This window comes from Egretta garzetta, unplaced genomic scaffold (genome assembly GCF_000687185.1).
Source record: "Egretta garzetta isolate BGI_Z169 unplaced genomic scaffold, ASM68718v1 scaffold228, whole genome shotgun sequence".
Lineage (NCBI taxonomy): Eukaryota > Metazoa > Chordata > Aves > Pelecaniformes > Ardeidae > Egretta > Egretta garzetta.
The window spans coordinates 4,448,477-4,469,899 of record NW_009260758.1 but is presented as its reverse complement, the minus strand read 5'-3'; the positions used below and the strand labels follow the sequence as shown (position 1 = coordinate 4,469,899).

General features: G+C 42.8%; 1 protein-coding gene across 5 annotated transcripts in view; it reads left to right on the top strand.

Annotated features, from left to right (window-relative positions):
* Positions 1-21,423, top strand: part of MITF (melanocyte inducing transcription factor) — a 103,984-nt gene that overhangs the window by 61,408 nt on the left and 21,153 nt on the right. Inside the window, exon 1 of one of the 5 annotated variants that reach the window (XM_035901382.1) lies at positions 14,644-14,734. The exons of the other annotated variants lie outside the window; for them this stretch is intronic. Within the exon in view, the coding sequence (XP_035757275.1) occupies positions 14,672-14,734 (63 nt within the window). The 5' untranslated portion in view covers positions 14,644-14,671. Of the gene's footprint in view, positions 1-14,643; positions 14,735-21,423 lie in introns of those variants that run through there. 5 annotated transcript variants of the gene reach the window in all.

Sequence of the window (21,423 nt, the reverse complement as noted above, 5' to 3'; positions counted from 1 at the left end):
GAAAGAGTGGGGACTCACCTGTTGGCCCATTGGAAGACATTACAAAAGTTAAGTTGTAGCTATGTTGTGTGGTTTGTATTGGTTTTGCCTGATTTCTGGATAAAGTTTACTGTTTAGAACAAGCCTAACACAAATCCCCTAAGTACTTTGGACCTGCCTGCCCGAAACACAGCTTGGCATTGCAGAAACTGCGACTGGCCTGAGCAGGCGTATGCCCTCCGTGGGAGGAGAAGCACTGGAGGGAGCATCCTTGGGAGTCAGGAAAAGGAGGCTCAGGGCCAGCTTTGGCCTACAGAATTGCAAATCAGTTCCTTTGAAAACATTACCAGTTCTTGCAGGACTGAAAACATTACCAGTGGGCAGCTGACATCCAGCCCTCTGCGTGTCTCCGTAAGCGGATGGAAGGTGGAAAACTGAGGATGAGCACTTCTTTCCTCTGCCCCTCCATGTTATTTGTTGGCGTTCCTCAGCTGGCACGTGGATGCGACACTTGTGCTGTCATTTTTTTAACGTGATGCACCAGGCCATGGCACAAGGCTTGATGGAAGCCTAAACTGGATGTGTTGCGGTGAAATGGTGTGGTCCCTGTCCCAGTCTGTCCCCACTGCTGCCTGCTAATGCTCCCGAGGCAGTGGTTGGTTTGCCTCCCCTTCCTCCCGAGTGTTGTCACACCAAATGAATAGCACAGTAAGAAATCTGCTGGGCTTCTGATGTGTTTCTCTTCCTCCCTCTTTGCCTGCCGTTGGGGATTTCTTTGGCACAGGCGCTGAGATGGGAGAGTCACGTCGGATGTGGCTGCGATGTTCAGCCTCGGGGGCTGGGGTGGGAGCCCACAGAGCGTGCCTGCCTGGACCGGCATGTCCCTGCAGCGGTGCAGATGTCTTCCTGACGCTGCACAAACGCTTTGCGGGTAAGGAGATATAAACAGGTCTCCTGACCAGCGGATGATATAACAGGTCCCTTTCAGGATGCTAACATCCCCTTTATCCTTGTTTCTGGAGAGTGAGCAAACAGTTCCCTTGCTCCAGGGGATCTGGGCGAGGCGGGTCCTGTTTGGTGATCTGCAGCTTGAGATCCCTCTGTGCTCCCGCATCGCGCCTGCTTTTGCTAACGGGGCAGTTCACCCCAAAACGTGATGTGTATAAAATCATATGTATGGAACTATAGGCTACAAAACCATTTTTAATATATGTTGTTAACAGAGTGTTACTAGCATGTTTGCATACAATAATGTTTGTAATATGCTGGACATGTAAAAATTTCTCTGCCGCTTAAGTCCCCACTTTGGATTCCCCCTGCCGCTCTCCCTAGGTTGGGGTCTTCATGGTAGATGTTAACTGTTCTGGTGCTAGAAATAGAGCTCTTCAGGGCTATGTCTTGTCATCGTGGTCTTTCTTCTTTCACCTGGGGTCCTAAACAACCTGAAACCTCTACTTTGCAAAGCCTAGAACCAGATACTGGGTTTCCACTCTTGCTTTATTATTCCAAGAGCTTTCGCCCATCTCATGGCAGCATCGTGGGCTGATCATTACCCACACCAGAGCAGGTCCATTTGTCTCTTCCTTAAGGCTGTCCCATTGCTGTAGTTCCTGCTCATCGTTCCCCTTATAGCAACCTTTTCCAAGGCGACAGGAGACCAGCGCTGCAGCTGCGCTGCTTGGAAGGGTGCAGGCGACCAGGCTGGCCTCTTGCCTTCCCCCTCATGTCATTGTTCATTCAGATTTTAAATGCGCCACCACGATAAGATCTTTGCATCAGATACCCTGTATTTCTTCATTTTTGAAATGCCAGGCATGCCTTCTGAGTGATGTTAATGACTATGGACGTGTATCAAAAAAAATACCTCCTCCTCGTCCTTTTCCAGCATGCTTATTACAGAGTGAGCTGTGGTGGTAACGCAGTCCTGCCTAGCAGGGAAGGCTGTGCAGTTAGCAATAGTAATCTTGGTGGAATAATTATCATAAAGCTTCATTGTCTAGGGGACTCGACTCACGGTTCTGAAGAACAGGAACAATGGGATGTCAAGATAAAATGTGCGGTAGCATCTGCTACAGCAAATGCGTGTTTGTGGACACACTTATCTGATTAAAAGTTAATTTAATCTAACCTGACAATGGTAGATAGATAGTAGCGTGTGCGGGTACGTTATGTAAGCATGGTGTGTATTTGCAATTGAGAACTTGGGCAGGTGATTTGCCAGACCGAGCCTTGGTGAACTACAGGTAGAACATTTAAACTCAGGTTACTTGCTCAGTGACTCTGGTGTACGTAACTTAAGCCTACAGCAAATCCTTCATAAGGAAAAACGTGCATTTAACAACAGAACCACTAAAGCCTGCCTTGTCTCCTAAGCTTTCATGTAAGTAAAAAGTATCTCTCAGGCCTTAAATCTTTTGCTTGCTTAGTGGGTTGAAAGTTGTTCCAAAACAAGCACTGGTGCTAGATGTCTGTGGTCAGTAATAGAGGTAAAATGTAAACTCTTGCTTAACACCCAGGTTATTAGACATTAAAAATGCATGGAATTCAAGGGGGCAATGTGCTTTCGTCTACAAGTATCTGACTGCTTGACTGCTAGTGCAAAACACTGCTTTCACCCTTCGTCCCAAATGTCCTTTTCCTATGGATGCAAATACTCGTCTTGCCTAGCTCTTGAGAGAAATGCTGTTGCTGTTGAAGATGTCGGATCTTTCCATCTCGGCTCTTCAGCTGTCGTCGCTGTGACATAAAATACAGCTCCCAAAGCGGAGGGACAATCTGTGCTGCCGCTGAATTATGCTGCTGGAGGGGGCCAGGGTATTTCCCGGGCAAACGATGCTGTGAGCAGGATGTGCAGAGAGCTGAGCAGAGTGGGGAAGGTCGCTGAGAAACTGCTCCTTCTCACAGAGCTGCCGTCTGGCAAGTTCGCAGTAGTTAGCTGGTAGTCTGTAAAAACATTTTTGACATGGAGGAAATAAGGATATATTTGCAAAAAACAATACAGGCGTGTGGAGGTCCGAGCTCTGATCGCCTTTTAGAAGGTTCTTGGTGGTATATAACCTGGTTGGTGGTCTTGAGGATTTGCTGTCTTCCCGCTGGCATGATAACATCCACAAAGTTAAGGAGAGCTTGCTAAGTTTGTTCAAAGCTTCAAAGCTTTTTTTTTTTTGGTCATGGTCTAGCTGTATTATCTGATGGCTGAGTTACCAGACCTTGGGAAAATGGTGGTTCACCACGTGTCAGTGGCTGTTTCAGTGCTGCAGAAGATGAGTTAATCTTCCCAAAGGTTTGTAGGTGCCTGTAGTTGTGGGTATTAAAAGAATTGATGAGACTGCAGCTCATCAGGTAGCAGATTTTAACAGCTGGAATTAGGTCCTTTTTTGGTCAACGTTAATTTAAAAACTACCTTATTCCACTTCCCTGGTTGAGCCAAGGCTGTATGGAGAGGGTCAGCACTGGTGGTTGCGGTTGTGCTTGTTGCTTCCACAGTTTAATTCGGCAGAAAAAAGTGCCCGGAGCCACACGCGGTGCTGGAGAGAGCAGGGGAGGTGGGTGGAGGTCTAGGGAGGCCTCTGCTGACACCTCTGATAGACCTTAAATTTTAAATGCGAAAATTCAGATCTGCTTAAAGCAATCTTTCAGTGTTATGTATACTCGCAAATATTTCAGTCCTTCAGCTAGTTTGGCAGCATTATTCTCCGAGACGCTGAACCTGGGCAGTGAATGAATTCAAAGTGACAAGCTGGAGACATTCCTGCCATTCAAGAGAGGCTTAAGGAATTTCTTATTGGCTAAATTACAAATATGTAGCATTTTGCCCAGCACTGCATGGCAATTTCAACCTGCCTGACCCTGACAAGATTAGTGCTTTTCCTCCCCCTCCCCCAGAGGTAACATTTTTTTTCTAAAAAATTAGATTAAGAAGTACCAGGCAGAGATGCAAAAGCTTGAAAGAGTAAAAACCAGTCTTACCTTGAATGATTCTGTCTGTCATTGGATTGGTTCCTTAATTAGCCCCATGTCCTTTAACCTCTTGAGAAATAAGTAAGGGATAAATTTAGGGATAAAGACAAAGACGCCTGGAGATTTACCACACACCGCTAGGTAATTCATCAAGGAATGTTGGTAATTAGCCCTGCCTCTTTCCTTTCTGGCTCATTTAATAAAACTGGTTGATTTAAAATAATGCCTGCTGGTTCATTATCAACTACAGTAAGAGCCAAGTTATGAACTTGAAACAAAACCCAGTATTGTGTTGTTTGTAAAGAACCTGGCAAGTGTGTTTTGGTTTGAAAAAGAAATCATTCGGCCCTGTCATCTGTCTCCCCGACTTGATAATTAAATATTACTTTGCATTTGGATTATGGTTTGGCCTTTTGGGTGTATTTATTTCTAGTGTCTACTACTGAGAAGCAGAAGAGGAAAAAAAAAAAAATCCAAGATCTGGAAGAGGTATGTGTCAGATTGTGTTAAGGAAGCATGGCCTGATGGAATTCAGCTGAATACGGACTTTACAATAGTAGTAGTCGTCCAGTTGAGGAAACGGGTAACTGCTTTAACCCTTTGTCTCTTGGAAATGAGTGCCAGCTTCATGTCTTGTTCTCTGAGCAAAATGATCTGTTCTAGTACCCCATCTCTTCAGTGCTTGTAGTAGAAATTGTCCCTGAATTGAGGACAGAACTCATCTGGTTTGTATTGGCTCAGGAAAATATTCGTGCAGTGTTCTTTCTTCTTCTTTGTAGGTAGAAATAGCATTACTCAGAAAGTAAATGAGAGGATCAGGCTAGAACTGGATCAATACGCTGCTGGCTTTGCACTTTTCTGGGACAATATCTCTGTACAGCAGTATCCAGTTTGAATTTGATTCATCAACAGTTGCTGGCCAGTGGATCTGGTTAGGTCTGTCTGTCTGACCTAAAGAATTACATTACTATTATTGTAAGTCTTCCTTTAATAATTTATGTCAGACTCTGATTGCAACACTTCTGAAACTGTTGTGGGCTAGAGGAAAAGCAGGCTGTGCTAGCCTTCCGCTTACAGTAGGCTTGCCAGATCTTGAATCCCTTAGAAGACTTTTTCTGAACATCTTCTAACTCACCACTATTGCCTGGGGCAGAATTGGATATAGTGTTTCAGTGCAAATAAGAAAAAACATCCTCCTCACTCATCTTCCATACATCCCCTTTGCACCCCCTGGGATGGTGCTTATTCTGGGGGAGCTTGTGTTCATTACTTGCTGCTGTGTCCCAGCAAAAGTGTGTCTGCTTTTAGATGTTTGGCAGACAGGTGAATTAAAAAAAAAAAAAAGTGATGGCATTTGGAAATATTACTCTGCCAGTCGTTAATATTACTCTGCCAGTCTTTAGTTCTCATCAATTCTTTTGTTACCAACTAGGAAAATACCTTGCTGCCTCTGAACACTTTCAGAGAGTGCTGGGGTTTGGGGGTAACAGCTGAACCCTGCAGGCTGTCAGTAGAAGCACTTTCACTGGATGCCAATTACCCACTAGTTTGTTATTTTGAGACTTGTTAATAAACTTGTATCGTTTCAATTCACTTAGAACTAGATATGGGGTTTTTTCCAGCTTGTAAAGATGTGGAGCAGAAAATTGAGTATCTTAAAAAAAAAAAAAAAAAAAAAAAAAAAAAAAAAGAGGAGGAAAAAAAAAGCCCCAGCAAACACAACTCTATTTAATATCAGTGTTTTTGCGAAGTCTGAACCTTCACGCCAAATAAATAGTTTGGGTTTCCCACACCATATTCTTACCTTTTTTAACATACTAGAATGATACTTTGTTATGGACCTCTGTGACTTGGTGTCCTTGACTTGCTGAATATCAGTAGCTGAAGTTCCAGCCAGTTCTTTGAAAATTCTTGGGTAACTTACACTATTCAAGCAGATTTTTTTTGTTTTGTTTTGTCTTTTTGAACTTGATCACGAGCAGGATGCATTTCAACATCAATATTGCAGGAATCAGTACAGAAAATTCTCGGCAGCACTGAGAACTCGCTCAGGTATGTCATTCATTGCGCTGCACTTTCATAGTCTCTCAGCAGATGGCACGATGGTTTCCGAGAGCGTGTGCATTTCTCGGGAAAGCTCTCAGCTGCTGGGGAAGGCGTCTTTCTAGACTATTCCTTTCTCTGATGAAGGCTAATATTCAGGTGTTAAAAACTGTTCTGACACATTATTCTAGCCATGTTGGTTGCTTGTATTCTTGTATTTTATTTTTGCCGATGTCCCAGAGGTGTCTTAAAGCCATTAACCAGTTAAATGCTGTATGTGATACGTTACTACATGCAAAAACCAATTACTGCTGGAAAGGCTGTGAAAGGCAGGCTGCCTCTCTTAAACAAACTTGCTACTGGTGTCCAGTAGGAGTAATAAACCTGTTCAGCAAGTAAGACCAGAGTGCTAGAAAAGCTCAAGTGATAAAACTGGAGAGTGTTTTCCATTGAACATTCCCTATCCTCAAAGCTATGTAAGACACAACTGTATTGCATTAAATTATAACCCCCTTCCTACTTTGTGCTACAAATCCTGAATTTTTTGTAGACAGTGTGAGCTAGTAAAAGAATAACCATTTTGAAGAAGTATTTCTGGGAAAAAAAGTAGTAAATATTACTACACTTCTAAATTAACGTGGCTTACACAACCCAGAAGCCTTTAGCTGTTTGCAGGCAACCCACCTACTTGAAGCCCTGGCTTCTGACTACAGCATTTTTGTTACCGATTTGGCTGGAATCTGTGCCGTGTCTCCAAATGAACACGTTGACATCGGCAGGAATGTGTCTTGTGTGTTTAAAGAAACCGCTGTTTCAAAGAGCTGTTTTTCTGTCTTGGAGCAATGTATTCCATCTATTTATCTATCTGTCTACCCATCTTCTCCTTTTGAATATGGAGAGTGGCACATCCGCTTGCCAAAAAGCATCACAGGCCATGAGTACTACGGATGCTGAATGTATGGCAGGGTTGGGAGCCATCGCTGGAGCTGAGCTTGGAGTCTGAGCAGTGGTCAGGCCCCTAAGCATCTTCAAAAGGTCTACAGGTTCACTGCAAGCTCCAGAAAATCCTAAGAGTGAGTTCCAGACTGTTTTTCCCTCCCTATCTAACGCTGACATTTCTTTTTCTTTCCTAGTTACACTGAGAAAGCCTTGCCAGTGAACTGTTACGTTAACATATGATGGTAGTGATATTGAACCAGAAGTTACTCTGACCTGGAATCAAAAATAATTTATGAATTTGAGAGGAAGTTTGTACGTCAAGGGAGGTGAATCAAAGTTTGTATTTGAGGCTGCCTTGCTAAAAATCATCAGGAAATTTCTGGTTGAAACCATCAAAATTCAGTTTGTGGACTTGATGGTTGGCTATGAATGAAAACTCTCTATTCTTTTCCGAGGAAAATCCAAACAAGCGACTATGAGAAATTATCTTTTTATTAAAAAAAATACTCCCTCCTTTGAAAGGAACACATTTCAAGACTGAGGTGTAGAAAACAGCCTATCTGCTTATCCCAGGTCCTTATGAAGGTCTAGGACCTATAGGCAGCACACTAAACCTTGTCCTTAAGATGACCACTTCTAGCTGCCTAAGGCTGTGACTTCTCTGCTTGTGGGTTTTCTTTAGGCGTGTGGATGTTTTGTTTCTTCTGGGTTTGGGGAGCCCTGGCTGGAGGGGGTGACACTCTAAGGGGACACTTATTCCAGCCGACCCAGCCCAGTGGTGCAGAGAGCTGTTGCCCTTAACCAGCATCGCTGTCCCGACAGCAGCTGACTGATAGAACGGCTTTTGGTGAGACGGCTTGTTTTTGCTGGGGGGGCAGAGCTGCTCTTGGTGCTGCTCCAGCCTCATGCGAAGTAGGGCTGCTCTGCTGCAGCAACGTGGCGCTCTGCTAGCGTTTCAGGAACCGCTTTCAAGTTAATTCCTGCCTTGTTAAACGGTGCTTTAGAGTTAATTCTTGTCTTGTTAAATAAAATTCTGAGAAGTGAGACTTATGGTTAAAAAAAAAAAAAAGGCAATCATCTGTATGATCATAACTTAATAATTGAAAATTCTTCCTTTGAGCAGTCTAATACTAATTTACTATGCTATATACTTGACTGTTTTAAAATTCTGCTTCCTGACTCCCACCAAAACTATACTCTTCTGAAATACCACGACAGCCTGGGTCTCAAAGAAATAATTTGTTCAGGGAAGTAGTAAGATGACCTTGAATGAGTCAGCACTTGTGTGTTGTGTGCAGTAATCGTAAGCCTCCTATCCTCTTCACTTTCTGAAAAGAGATGAATTCTGGACCACAGGCACCATTCATTGCATGGTAGTTAATGGGCTCCATTCACATGAAAGTTCATATATTCCTTAGGGGTTCAGCCCTGTATGGTTTGCTGTCTAAAAGGAAAAACAGTATTTAATCATGCTACTGTGGCTTTTCAAAAGAGTTTATCCTTTTCTAATGTACATTGGCTTTTTGAGGGAAGAAAAGTGGTGCCTTCTGTTCTACAGTGCTGCTTATTCAGTAAGTGGTGGCTCTGTACGAAACGCCGCTTCCTACGCTGGTCATTGTTCCGAATTGCCTTCTGCCTTCCTCTGCGGTATTTAAGTAACGAGGGAAAAGCATCCAGCCGGGGCTGCTGCCTGTTCCCAGGACTTATCCTTAGAAAACCCTTCCCTCTGAACTTGCGCCTTCCCCAAGAAAATTTATTAACTCCATTTATCTGCTTTGGTTAAAGGCTGCGAGGACTGAGTCAGGTCTTGATGGCTCCGTGTGATCTGAGCACGCAGTGTCTAGACGCTCTGCTTTGGATGGGGAGTGAGGAATGTGCTGACTGCTGGGACCCAGGGAATAATGACAGATAACTCTTAGAGGAACGCACTTAATCCAGCTTTGCGTTTTCTTCTCTAGTAGCTGCAATTCCAGATAACGTGCTGAAATAGCTATTGCTGCCAGCTGTATATAAGCAACAGGCCACCAGATGGGGTAAGGCAGAAGCAATGTCTGCTGTTGCTCAATCAGTTCCTTATTTGTACCCATTTTCATTTTTTGTGTATGGTTCCGTGATGGATTGACTGTGGCAGCAAAGGTGGCTCATGATGCCCCTTGCAGTCTTGGGGGTTGCACCAGTACGTGAGTTTGTGGGGCCACATTAAAAATTTACGTGGGACTGTGGAGGCAGTTTGAGATTTTTTTTTAAAAAAAGCCTGGTTTTGGAAAGGTGCCTTTTTTTTATATCAGCTTGGTGGTTTCGATTGCCTGGGTCAGTGTCGCCCTGCCTACAGCTGAACCTGCACAGCTGAGGGGTAGGAGCGGTGCGCTGATGGGGGGGGACAAGAACAAGCAGCTGGATATCGGCACCGACACCTTCTCAGGCCAGCCCTGCCTGTAGTGAGGAGCAGCAGCACAATTTTGAAGTAAATTCCCAGTTGCCCCCACTTATTACATGTTAGCTTATTTTTGCCCAGTGCTGTTGATGAGTACTAATTAGATTCTTGTCAGAGGAAATTAAATGAGAAGACGTCGTGTTCTCCAGCCACTACTGGGAGTTCAGTCTGTGAGAGCAGACTAGAGCAGATCTGACATCAGTGGCTTGAAATGCATATAGTGTCTGATCCGTTCCCCCACGGGGCCCCACATCTTGCGCTGTGCTGCTCGAGGGTGCACGGCGAATGGTGGTGTCCTTGGGACCAGCTGCAACTGCATCTGCCACGTCAAACCCAACTGTTTGCTGTCGTGGGTGTACGATGGCATCTCCTCTGGCTCCTAGCAGATGTTTAAAAAAAAAAAAAAAAAAAAAAAAAAACAACCCAAAAAACAAAACAAAAAAAAACCCAACAAAAAACCACAAAAAAACCCCCCCAAAAAGACCAAAACAAAAACCAAAAAAACAAAAAACCCAAAAAACCCCAAAAACCAAACGAAACTTTCCCTTTTCCTCTGTTCAAACTTTATTTCATTTAAAATAAGCTGCATTCAGTGTGAGCATATTTGCATTTTTGAAGCACTAAGATCTCTAAAAATATTTATTCCACCCCATAAAGTAGTGATATGCTAAAAAGGGTTTATACTTGAGGTTTAACAAGGGGTGAGGAAGGTGCGGAAGACTGAGTTAGGATCTAGTTAATTTGCATCTAATCTCTAATTACATCCATCTAACTCTAGCATCTGGTTGCCTTGAATTGGGTTATGTTCCCATACCATTTCTTGGGTAGCTAAAGCTTTGTCTATGTAATTAACCAGTGTTGAGAGATATGTTGTAACATACATGTCATGCTCTTTGTATATTTGCAGTGTTAGATACATGATTTTTTTTACATAAATACGGCTTTAGCAGAAGATACTATGCCTATTTCCCCTAGTGAACATAGCATTTGAAGGATTACATCAGTGTGGGTCAAGTGTGGTTTAAAACAGGATTCTTCTGAGACCAAGCCTGGAGGCCCTGGATTTCTTTCTCAAAAGACACTTTGATCTTCTGACAAAACTATTACTTCTGAATTTCTTGGTGATTCTTATTCACAACTAACCTTTGGAGAACTGGAATGATAACACACGCTCTTCTTTGTGTTTTGTGAATGTGCCTCTCCCAATGAGTTGTCGGCTTGTGCTTTTTTGAAGTTCAGATGAAACCATTGCAAAGAGTTTTCTCTAAGCTGTTTGGGAAGGTGGAATTTGGCTGGTGTCACGTAATAAAATATGATTCCAATCCTGCAGAAAGAGCCCTAACTCTAACCTTGGTAGGACTCCACGCAGTAGAGAATCAAGAGCTTGTGGTCCCTTGCAGGCTGGAGGTCTTGTATGTGCTCGCGTGATGAAAATGCTGCTGTACCAGGGTATGTTTATATGCTGGAAGAGCACCACAGCAGAAGTTTAGACTCCCTTTTTTCATATGTAACCTATTCTTCACCATCTTTTCATGGTAAGGAACACGCTTGTGCAATATCTGTTGATGTAATGATCCTGACTGCAGTTTTTTGTTACAACTGCAATATAAACGGGGCTGCTGACAGCTAACTCGTGTTTTGCCAGAAGATTTCACTGGTTCAGGTGATGGTCCTGCAAATGCCCCATCCTCTGGCCTGATCAAGGGCCGTTCCTATGGACAAGGAGCTTCTCGTTTCACAGTGTAACTAATTATTTGCCTACCATATGTGAAATAACATGAGGAGAAGGGTTTTCAACAGCTCATCTCTGGAAGACATGGAGGGGCAGGTGTGGGGAAGGTTACAAAAATGGCCGAGTGGCTGGATGTTGTTTTTGTAAGCATAAAATAGATCGTGATGCTATGTCTCTATGTATGTAAGGCCCGAGATCTTAAAAGGGCTGAAATGTTGGCATCCTTGTTTAATAAATGAGCTGATGCTAGTCTTGTTTTTTCTGAGCGCCAGACGACAGCTACTGTCTGACTGTTGTGGGAATAAGATCATGGGGTGTAGAGGGTGAGGTCATGCAACCTAATGGCTCTTTGCCTTAAATACGTCTTTGTGCTGCAGAAGTATTATGGCAGCATTCCTTTAGCTAAGAAATAACTAAAACACTTAAGTTCGTTGTGGTTTCTGAGTTTAAAATTAGAGTGGAATAAACATACTTAATTTCTTGCTGCTGTTACCTTTAATCTTTTGTGGCTACTGTGATGTCTGCTGTAGCACCTACTTTGTGAATGAGATGTCAGGAAGTAAAGGATGTGATGTTGCTTAATGGAAGTGTCGGACATTAGGACTCGACTCCCTGGGAAGAGCCACCACTGTTCAAAAGTAACCCTGACACCGTTGGCTTTTGGTTTCGATGCTTCATGGCATCAATTTGCCCCCCTGGGTTAATTCTCCTCTAGACCGGTGGCTTGCCGCCCTGTACAAGGACTGTGCCCACCTTTGCGGCTTGCCAAAGTCCCCAACAAAATCCCAATTCTGGTATTTAGCAGAATGCTTCAGATTGTAGCCAGTTGAGTTTGCATGAAGGTGACTTGGATTATCTTACATTAGAGAACATGATGATCAAGCACTCTGAGGTACTGAAACTGTTTTATTACAACTCAGTAGGTTTTAATGCAGTCATAAATAACATCACAGCTCGTTGAGCAGAAGGATAAAAATCAAGCAGTTCGGTGGTAAGCCAGCTTGCATTTCCTTCACTTAAATGAAGTTGGCAATTTATTATTATTTTAGGCTGTGTCTAATGATCATATTAGTAGTGTGAACAGAATGGATGTATCTAGACTGCTTTATTCTTATGCTTATTCAAGCCTTCCATATGGGGGCTGACATGAGGCATCATTGGATGTAGGCAAAGTGGTGCAGAGCCCAGCTAAGTCTTTCTAATTCTTTAACAACTGTGACATGTAGAAACCCAGGGCATGTTAACAGCGTGAAACTGGCTTGGATTAACAAAATCTTCATTCTCTTGCTAACTTTTTCTCATGGCACTATTTGTCATAAAGCGGAGAGCCTCAAAACAGGCATGTTCCAGAACAAGTGTCCTTTGTGCTGTAGCCAGCATGGTGCCAAGTGGTTTGTTAAAATAAATGGTCCTTTCGAAATTATTTTCACTCTTATTTTTGGACTCTTCTTTACAAGTTTCGGTAGGAAGGCGTTTTTGTAGATGCACAGGCCAAGCTGTTCCGGCATGTGCTTTTGTGGCACCGGTTGGGTTTGGTGTATTTGTTTTCTGTTCTCACATTTGGGTCGTGATTAGTGGCACGTTCTTGATATGTGCTTTGTAAGTGACCTTGAGCACGCTGCCAACCTCACGGTGCCCATGTAATTATGTGAACAGTGAGCGTAGCAGTCTTTCACCTAGGTCATTTTTAGATGAAGTATGCAACAAGTGTAGATGTCCTTCTGATGTGCCTCTGAAGTAGGTTTGTTGTGGGGTTTTTTTTTTCCTCCCCCCTTGAATATAGTAATCCAAGACGTGCATTTGAGTTTACAAATAGCTTTTATTGTAAAAAAACCAAAAAACAAAGAACAAAAAAAAAAGGGAGAGAAGGATGCAACTGCTTCTGTTTGTGGCTTTTGGGTGTTTGATATATTTTGATCTAGTGCCATCTTTACATCTCACTCCCTATCTTGTGTTTCCATGCTGGATGTTGAAATTTTGTAAATAAGTACTTCAGTAGCCCACAGGCAATATTCTGAACTCCAATTCTATCTCACAAGCTAGCATTGTGGATTTGAAAGACTTTTAAATCAAACTGACTTCTTGCTTAGCCTCAAAGTGCCAAAGATTACATTCCTTAGCACTTGAAGTTAACTTGGCTCAAAACTGCATCTCATATACTATAAAATCGAGCAACCTTTCACAAACCTCATGGTGTTAAATGAGACCAGTGTTGAGGGTATGGGTTTTCAAAATTTATGGAAGTAACGGGTTGGGTTTTTTTCCCTTTCTATAAGTTTTATTTACAGTTTGGGCAAAATAGCCTATTTTAGCTTAAATTTCACCCATGAGAGGTCAGTGTTGCATGACATACATTAAGACAAGTCCCTGCAGGGGCAAAGTAGATTTACTTTATTAAAATCTGCTTTTTGGCATGAAGACTTGAAGCTTCTCAAATTTTATTTATTGAAGTCTGGACAAGCAAACAACCTGTTCTGTTTGGGGGCCAATCCATGTCTCTAGGAAGTTGTTAATAAGGATGTTTATTTAACGTCAGCATGTGCTGTCTCTCCTTCTGTTTTAAGCTTAGCTCTGGTTACTTTTTACTCAACACCTTGTATATAACTGATTTCTGTTTCCTCCTTTGTTAATTTTCTACAAAATACGCCATTATTTTTACCCACTCCTTTTTGCGTTCTTCACGTTTGATAAATGAGCAATGATGAGGAACCTGAGCAAAACCAGGCATGGAGAAGGATGGTGCTTCCAACCTGTGGAAACTACCTCCTTGGGGCATTGCAGGAGTTGATGAAGCTCATGTTCCTCCTCTTGTATAGCAAAGTCCATACTCTCTCAGGTGTGGGCTATACAAATATATCCAGTATCTCTCAAATCATTTGCACATGTGAAAGTTGCTTTGCTTTAAGTGAATCTGAGCTGCCAAGGCCCTGCTGGGGAGAAGGCTTGGTGTCCTGCACCTCTTCGCTGCCATGGGAAGTGCAGTAGAGTGAAGTCATTAAAGACACCAGTTTTTCCAGCGGGCTTGCAGCAAACCAGAGACCTGGAAGCAAGATACTCTGTTGTGCAGGTCTAGCAGGGGTTACTGAGGGCTGGAATGGTGGCTGGATTAGTAACCCCTGTGAAATGTAACTGATAGTCTTGCTCAAGCTCTAAATATCTGACTGCAAGTCAAAGCTGGCACTGGCTAACACCGTGCTTGGCAACCTTAGGAGGAAGATAAGGTTGGACAAATACTTTTACCTCTCTAAAGTGACTTTTTCAAGTTGATAGCGAACTGTGTTAGAGCGGTCTGGTAAATCTTGTGTTGGTGTTGCTTGGGCTGTAGGGAGGGTGGATGATTGTGCTTGGGCTATGGAAGGCTTTGCTGGGAGCAGAGATGGCTTCAGACCGTCTGTACTGGCTTTGGGCTCTCAGGCAGCTGAAATGTCTGTAGTCCTATGACTCTGCTCCCTCTTGAGTTCACGTCTCTACACCAGGTCTTGCGAGAGAGCTTTCGGAAGCAACTTTATGTCTATCTTTGACAGTTCCTGTAAGGAGGAGTCAGTCGTGCCCTACTGTGAGCAATCTCAAACCCTCTAGCGCCGATGAAAGTGCTGCCCAGCTTCCTTCTGAGAGTGGAGGACGGCAGAAGTGGACGTAAATATGAGGTGCTTGAATTAAGCTCTTTACGGTGGCAGTACCGTAATTCAGACTTGCCTGTCGGATGCAGTTGTGTGGCTGGTGTTGTTGCCTGTTAGTCATAAAATATTTATGCTCTGAAGCACCTGGGGTAGGTGAAATCATAGCAGAAGATTTGTGTCTGACATTTTATGGAGTCAATTACTTGTCTGTCCTAAAATGTTGCAGTGCTTTTTGATATCCTCTCAGTAACTGTATAAAATAAAAATTTATGGCATGTGTGTTAGGAAGTAAACAGCTGGAATGCTGGTTTCCTAATAAAAAAAAATGCAGGAGTTCAAAGGACTGAACCCTGTCTGAAAGCCACACTTATGGAATGGCAGCTAGCACGCCACTAACCTGCAAATTACATCAATTCCTTTCGCCTTGAGCAAATTTGGCTAACCTCTCTTTAATTTCCTTAGATACTGTTGTCATGTGCTTCTATAGCTAAAGCATGGTTTTTAAATACTAATCCACAAAAACTTTGTTCTTTTTGTCTGCTTCATGACTTTCCCTTGGATAAAAAGTCACGTTACGCAGAGGAATTTTTGGTGATGGGCAAAACAACCCTAGTTGTATAAATGATGTTCGCTCTGCACAATGTGCCTTTTCTTTTTCATAACTATTTGTGATTGAAGATAACTGTTGGATCCACTTAGACTGCAGTCATGATGCCAGATCTTAAATAACTTTCTCATACCTGCCTTGTTTTCAAGTTCAGAGGGTTTTTTGGATGAGTTAAGTAACCAGGGAGTTTTATTGTGCTAACTCATGTTGTTTCCTTGCATTGGCTATGTCCTAAGGTGAAATGCTGGAATCAACTCATCCTGCCTGTCATTCCTAGGTCAATACAAGTAATTCTTCACTTTTTTCCTGCTCTTTTTCCTGGTCAGCGTCCTTCTGAGAAGTTACTGAATAAGTTTATCTATAACTAAACTCACAGTGGCCCTGTGGGGAATGATACATCACAACCCCATAAACTTAATTTTGATTGCATTTCAAATGAGATAGCTGTTCCATCATGGAGGACTAGAAAGGCTTCAGAAAACAAGAGGACTGAACTTCTCACGTGAAGCTACTTCAGGCCACTGACGTCCTTAGGGGGAAAAATGTGGTGCTTAATATTTGAATGTTGCATGTGGGAAAATGTCTTTGAGAATGAATTAAACTACCGTCTGGCTGGTTATTTGGATTGCTTCGAGTTGGGTGGTAGAAGGGTTCTTCCTGGCATTGCAGTGAAACCCAGGATCAATATTTTAAGGAGATAATTGAAGTTTTGTATAGTGTTTTAGATTTTCAGGCTTAGTGGATCAAGCTGTGGTGAATGACTTGCAGAATCTTGAACCTGGATTAGAAAACTTCAGGAGAATAAATCACTCTTAATGCAAGAAGCACTAATTTATTACCTTTCTCATATTCCATTCTCCTCATTTTTTTTTTTCTTCCCCTAGCCCAAAAGGATAGGCACTTGTTTATACAGCTTTCTGGTTTTATTCAGAGTCCTAGAAAACAATTTGCTGCTGCCGCCACTGTTTGGTTTTTTGGTTGTTTTTTTTGTTGTTGTTTTTGGGGGGGGGGTTTTATGCAAGAAGCACTAATTTATTACCTTTCTCATATTCCATTCTCCTCATTTTTTTTTTTCTTCCCCTAGCCCAAAAGGATAGGCACTTGTTTATACAGCTTTCTGGTTTTATTCAGAGTCCTAGAAAACAATTTGCTGCTGCCGCCACTGTTTGGTTTTTTGGTTGTTTTTTTTGTTGTTGTTTTTGGGGGGGGGGTGTTTGTTTGTTTTTGGTTTTTTTTTTTTTTATCCTTGAATGCAATGGGTTGAAGCAGCTTTAAAAAGCAGCTTTGAAACCCTGGACTAGAGTGTTGAACCGGCTTTCTGGTGCAGTGGATGCAGCTGACGCCTGTAGCCTTTGCAGAACACTTCAGTGGATGTGGTTTTGTATTGTTTTTCTTTGGGTACCATTAATTGTTAAATGGCACAGAATTTTAACCTTTCTTAAAAATCCCATGACATTTAGCTGTCTCGGCAACAAAAAGTTCTATTGAACTGAGAAAACGGCCCAAAAAGTATTTTATTTGTAATTATAAACTGTAAGTCCTAAGGCAGTTTACTTGAAACAAATGGTCTTTTTAATTTAAAAAAAAAAAAAAAAAGTGGGGGTGGGGGGAAAGTCTTCTTCCCCCTTGGTTAACTGTCTTCTGTAAATCTCTGGTATGCCCAAGCCTATCTCTGCTTAAATGGCAGTGGTTTGGCTTTACTTTCACAGGAAGGTTCAGTCATGTTTTTGGTGAGAAGAATCATCTCCTGTGTGGTTTGGGGAATGGGAATATGCTCCTTCCCAGCTTGTGGGGGTCAGAGGAGCGGGGCAGCCCAGCGCTGCTGGCATCATGATGGCCTTTTGTCACTTGTGTTGCACCAGTGGAGGATTTGGGGCATCTTCAGCTTTGCATGCACAGGCATGAGGTCTCCATTGTTTAACTCCATGTCCTGGTTCTTAGCAATTAGCTTTTTGCTAGGAAACGGCTGTTGTGTCCCCTAAGCTCAAACAGGAGGAGGAAAGCAGGGGAAGCTGTTTTGGCTGCACAAAGGGTTCCCATCTGAGCAGCTAGGCCTGAGTGTGGCAGAGGCTGAGCGTGGTGCCGGCACTGGACATGACCCGTGGTGAGTCCCTCGTGGGGACAGCCAGGGGCTCTGGAGTGGTGGTGACCTCTGCCGGAGGGGGTGAGAGAGATGGGGGTGTGATATCTGCCATGAAAAAAAGGGGAGATGAAAAGTGGGGAAGATCAAGAGGCTGCAGGGGAAGCCCTGAGGCCAGGAGGTGGCTGGACGTGGGGGGTGTGGAGATCTGTGCAGGTGGGGCTGGCAGGATCGCTGTCCTCAGGGTGGACAAGTCCTGCTCCGACACCTGGGTTTCAGGTGTGGCTATTTCAGAACTGGCTTTGTTCTCCTCAAATTCATTTAATATTTTGTTCCTGATGGTTTTTCTACTTGGCCTGGTTGCCTTTTCTTCATTTCTTGCAAATGTTGTGGGAACATGAGTAAACCAGTAGTAGTCTGGATATCTGCAAAAGTTTTGGCGATGAAATTGCATGTTAAATTGTTCAATAGTTACAGGAAAGACAAGCGAGTAAAACAACTATTAAGTGCTTCATAGTTTTAAAACTTTGATATTTTATGGGGATTTTGGGGGATTTTTTGTTTCTTTGGTTTTTTTTTTTATAGTGCAGCACCTCAAGGTTGTTCATACAAAACTATTCTCTGATAGAAAGAAACCGAAATATGTGATTTTTTTTTTTTTTCGTATTTCTCCCTGGATGGTAAGAGAAGTTTGAAAGCAGTAGCACTTGGAGGTGTGACAAGTAACACATTCTGATTTTAAGTAGTAACTGAGATGGCAAAACCAAATAAGCAGTGTTCCACCTTGAAGAAATACTCTTAACACAAGATATGCTGGGTTTGTGCTTGCTTCTTTGCAGTTACCCATTCAAGCAAATCAAACCCATGCATGGACAAATTCATAAGTATATAAATAAGACAGACTGACTAACTTAGCCTTGTTACCTTCTTCCAGAAGTACTGGTGGGTCAAAGCTTGATCCTGCAGCAATTAATCAACTTCCAACTACAGTTGTACTCAATGATCTTAAAGGTCTTTTCCAACGTAAATGATTCTATGAACTTGATGTTTTCCTAGAGGATGATTGGTAGTGAAGCCACAGCTAATTACTGATTTTTATTCTGGGATAAGACCCTGTTATTTTAATCATTAGCCATTTAGTTTCTGGCTTACGCTGTGCAAAGTGCGTTGGCCAAGCCAATGGGCTTCCCTGCCCTGTGCCTGCCCAAGAGTGAACTCTCCTGTGTGCCTCTACGAAAGGGATTTGGTCCATGCATACCCCCTGGGAGTGAGGTGCATTGCTCTGTTGCTGCGTAGCACTGTTCCAAGTTCTGGCCATCATTAGCAAGTTATTAGTAAATTAAGTCTGAGTGATTCCCAGCAAGACTTGACAGGAGGAGCAAGTATCAGAAGTATCGTTTCTGTTGCTTGTGTTGGCTTCGTACAGAGGAACTATTTGAGCCGTATGCTTTGTGCTTAAGCAGGCAGCTATGCTTTGTGTTTAAATTCTTGAGCCCTTGATCACCTTAACGGGAAACATTGTAAGTTTTTTCAAATTGAACGAAGTACGTTGGTCTACTCAGGAGTCCTGTCACTGATGTGTAATATAATACAAGGATTCTGAGGAATGTAGTTTAAAGTAGTCCTGAAATTCCCACTGATACACTGTGTATGTTTAGAATTAGTGAAAGCCATTGATTAAATGTTTGCTTGATTGACTCTAGACCCAAGGGCTGGGTAAAATCTTTACATATATGAGTTATTACTGTTGTTTCTGTGATGTGGAAGAAAATAGGCAACTTCTCAGGAACTGTTTTTTCCCTGCTTAGGTACCTGAACTGGATGTATGCACTGGAATTATCAGTCAGATGTTGAGATTAACGAAGGAATGAGAGTGCCTTTCCCCTGCTTGAGATAACGTTGTTCCCCAGGATACTCTAAAGAGCAAGGGACGAGTGCTGAGTAATCAGTGTGGCTCCATCCAAAACTTTTCCAGCCTGGCTCAGCCTTGTAGGGCCTAAGCTTAGATATGGGTGCAGTCAAACTGATTTCTTTATACTCTCTTTCTCAGTGCTTCAGCTCAAGAAGTAGCTTACTAGTTCGGTGTCAGCATGGCAAGAATGAGCTTGAATCACTGTCCCGTGAGGCTGGCAGTGCAGGAGTACCTGATGCGGTGACAGTTCTAACAGTGCATGGAGCCAGCCCGTGGAGATGCTGCTGAGCTGGTATTGGAGGTTCTCCTAGAATGAAAACAGTTCTGGATGTCTACTTCTGAGGCAGTGCTGTCCTGTATTACCCATGTAAGCAGAACCTTGATAACCAAGCAATTTGAAAATGCATCTGAATACCAATTAAAAGTAGTGTCTTCTTCCAGGTGTTTCTTTGCTGAATCCAGGCTGTAGACTGCCACTTGGCCATCCTTGATCTGTAGTTCCTTGTAGCCAAATTCTTTGGTTACCATGGTGTGATACTTTTAGCCAGTTTTGCCATCCTGTCTTAAATAATTTCCAAGTTCTGCAGATGATACTTCCATTACTTCTTGCTTCCTAATACCAAAATGCCAAAAAAACAGTGTTCTACTCAGTTTAGTAATGTTAACGCAAAGCTTGGGTTGAGATTCCTGGAGATAGATGGTTGGAGATCCAGAGGATTCAGTTTCAAGCTGTTACACTTCTCTTGCACTGTCCCCATTCAGACTCATTTCTTAGGGACTGTATCCAAACCAATAAACTCTCATCTTGCACTTTGTCTCTCATGAATTTGGGAGAACAACAAGAATTTCTCTTTACCCCAAAGGCAAGAAGGGGCTCAGGACCAAAATTAGATCTTAATTAAGTCAAAGCTTTTATTCATGCTTTCAAATTCAGGGTAGTGGAATTTTGTTTCAGGCTCTGTTTTGCAGCTCTTTGCTTGTGAGATATTTTGCCAAAAAGTGACACTGCTTTATGGCTTATCTACAGGATGACCATGACTTGGGACCTTTGCCTAAGGAGGCACATTTGGGCTCTTTGACTGCAGAAAAGGATGCTCTAGGCTGAAGACAGAGTTAGTCTCCCCGAAAAGCACCAGATTTCGGTGATGGAGCTTAAGGCAGCTTAAGAGAGCAGTAAAAGGCACAACAAAGAATCAAACTGAAGTTTCCCAGATGCCTCCTGTGCAGCCTGTTGGGCCTCACACTTGGCCAGAGCGAGGGTAGTTGAAGCTGGTGCGTCTGTCCAAGAAGGAACGTGTGTGAAGCTGTTTCCATCTTGTGGGATATCCTGTCCCTGTTGCACTGATATGCAGGGTGGGAACAGTTAGGCCACATTTTCCTCCTTTTGGAGAATAATCGTATGTTCTTGTATTCAACTGTGAAAGTGTGTTTGGCCAGCTGTGGATTAAAAGGAAATGTTCAGTCCCTGAATCCCTCCTTTGCATCATTTTTGAGCAATTTAATGACAGAAAAGACAGTTCTCTGTGTTCTTAGGTTCACTACTGGACTTGTGTGAGAAGGTGGCATGTCCCTGGAGAACTGTGCATAACTACTATATAATGACTGCGGTTCTTCTGGTAGGTTTTTTCTGTAAAGGCAATAGAGCATCTTCACTGCTGCCACTGATTTGAAGCCCAGACACCTGACGGTAAATGAATTGCCTCAGAGTCCCTTGTTGCCCATGGGTAGCAAGAGTTGACTCTACGTGAAAACGTGATCTACTGGGTAACTCTGAGAATCCTTCCAGAAGGATGGATCTTCTGTGAGCCAGAGTGACTGTGTGGTACGTCGGGAATTAAACTGACTAGATTATAATTTGCCTTTGCAGTTATGCCGCTTGCAAATACGTGGTAATATTTATCCAGCTGTTACATTCGCTGTAAGGGTGGGCAGAGGAAGAAAGATTCCTTCCCTGCTGCCCCTCCAAAAGAAGGGGAAAAAAAAAAAAAAAAAAAAAAGCAGGCAGTAGCATCTCAACTGCAGCTGAAATGTCTTGTCCTGTACCAATGAGGACGCAATTCTTGGCAACATTAAGATTCTCAGAGAATATTTACACTTCCGTATTAAGTAGAAATCAG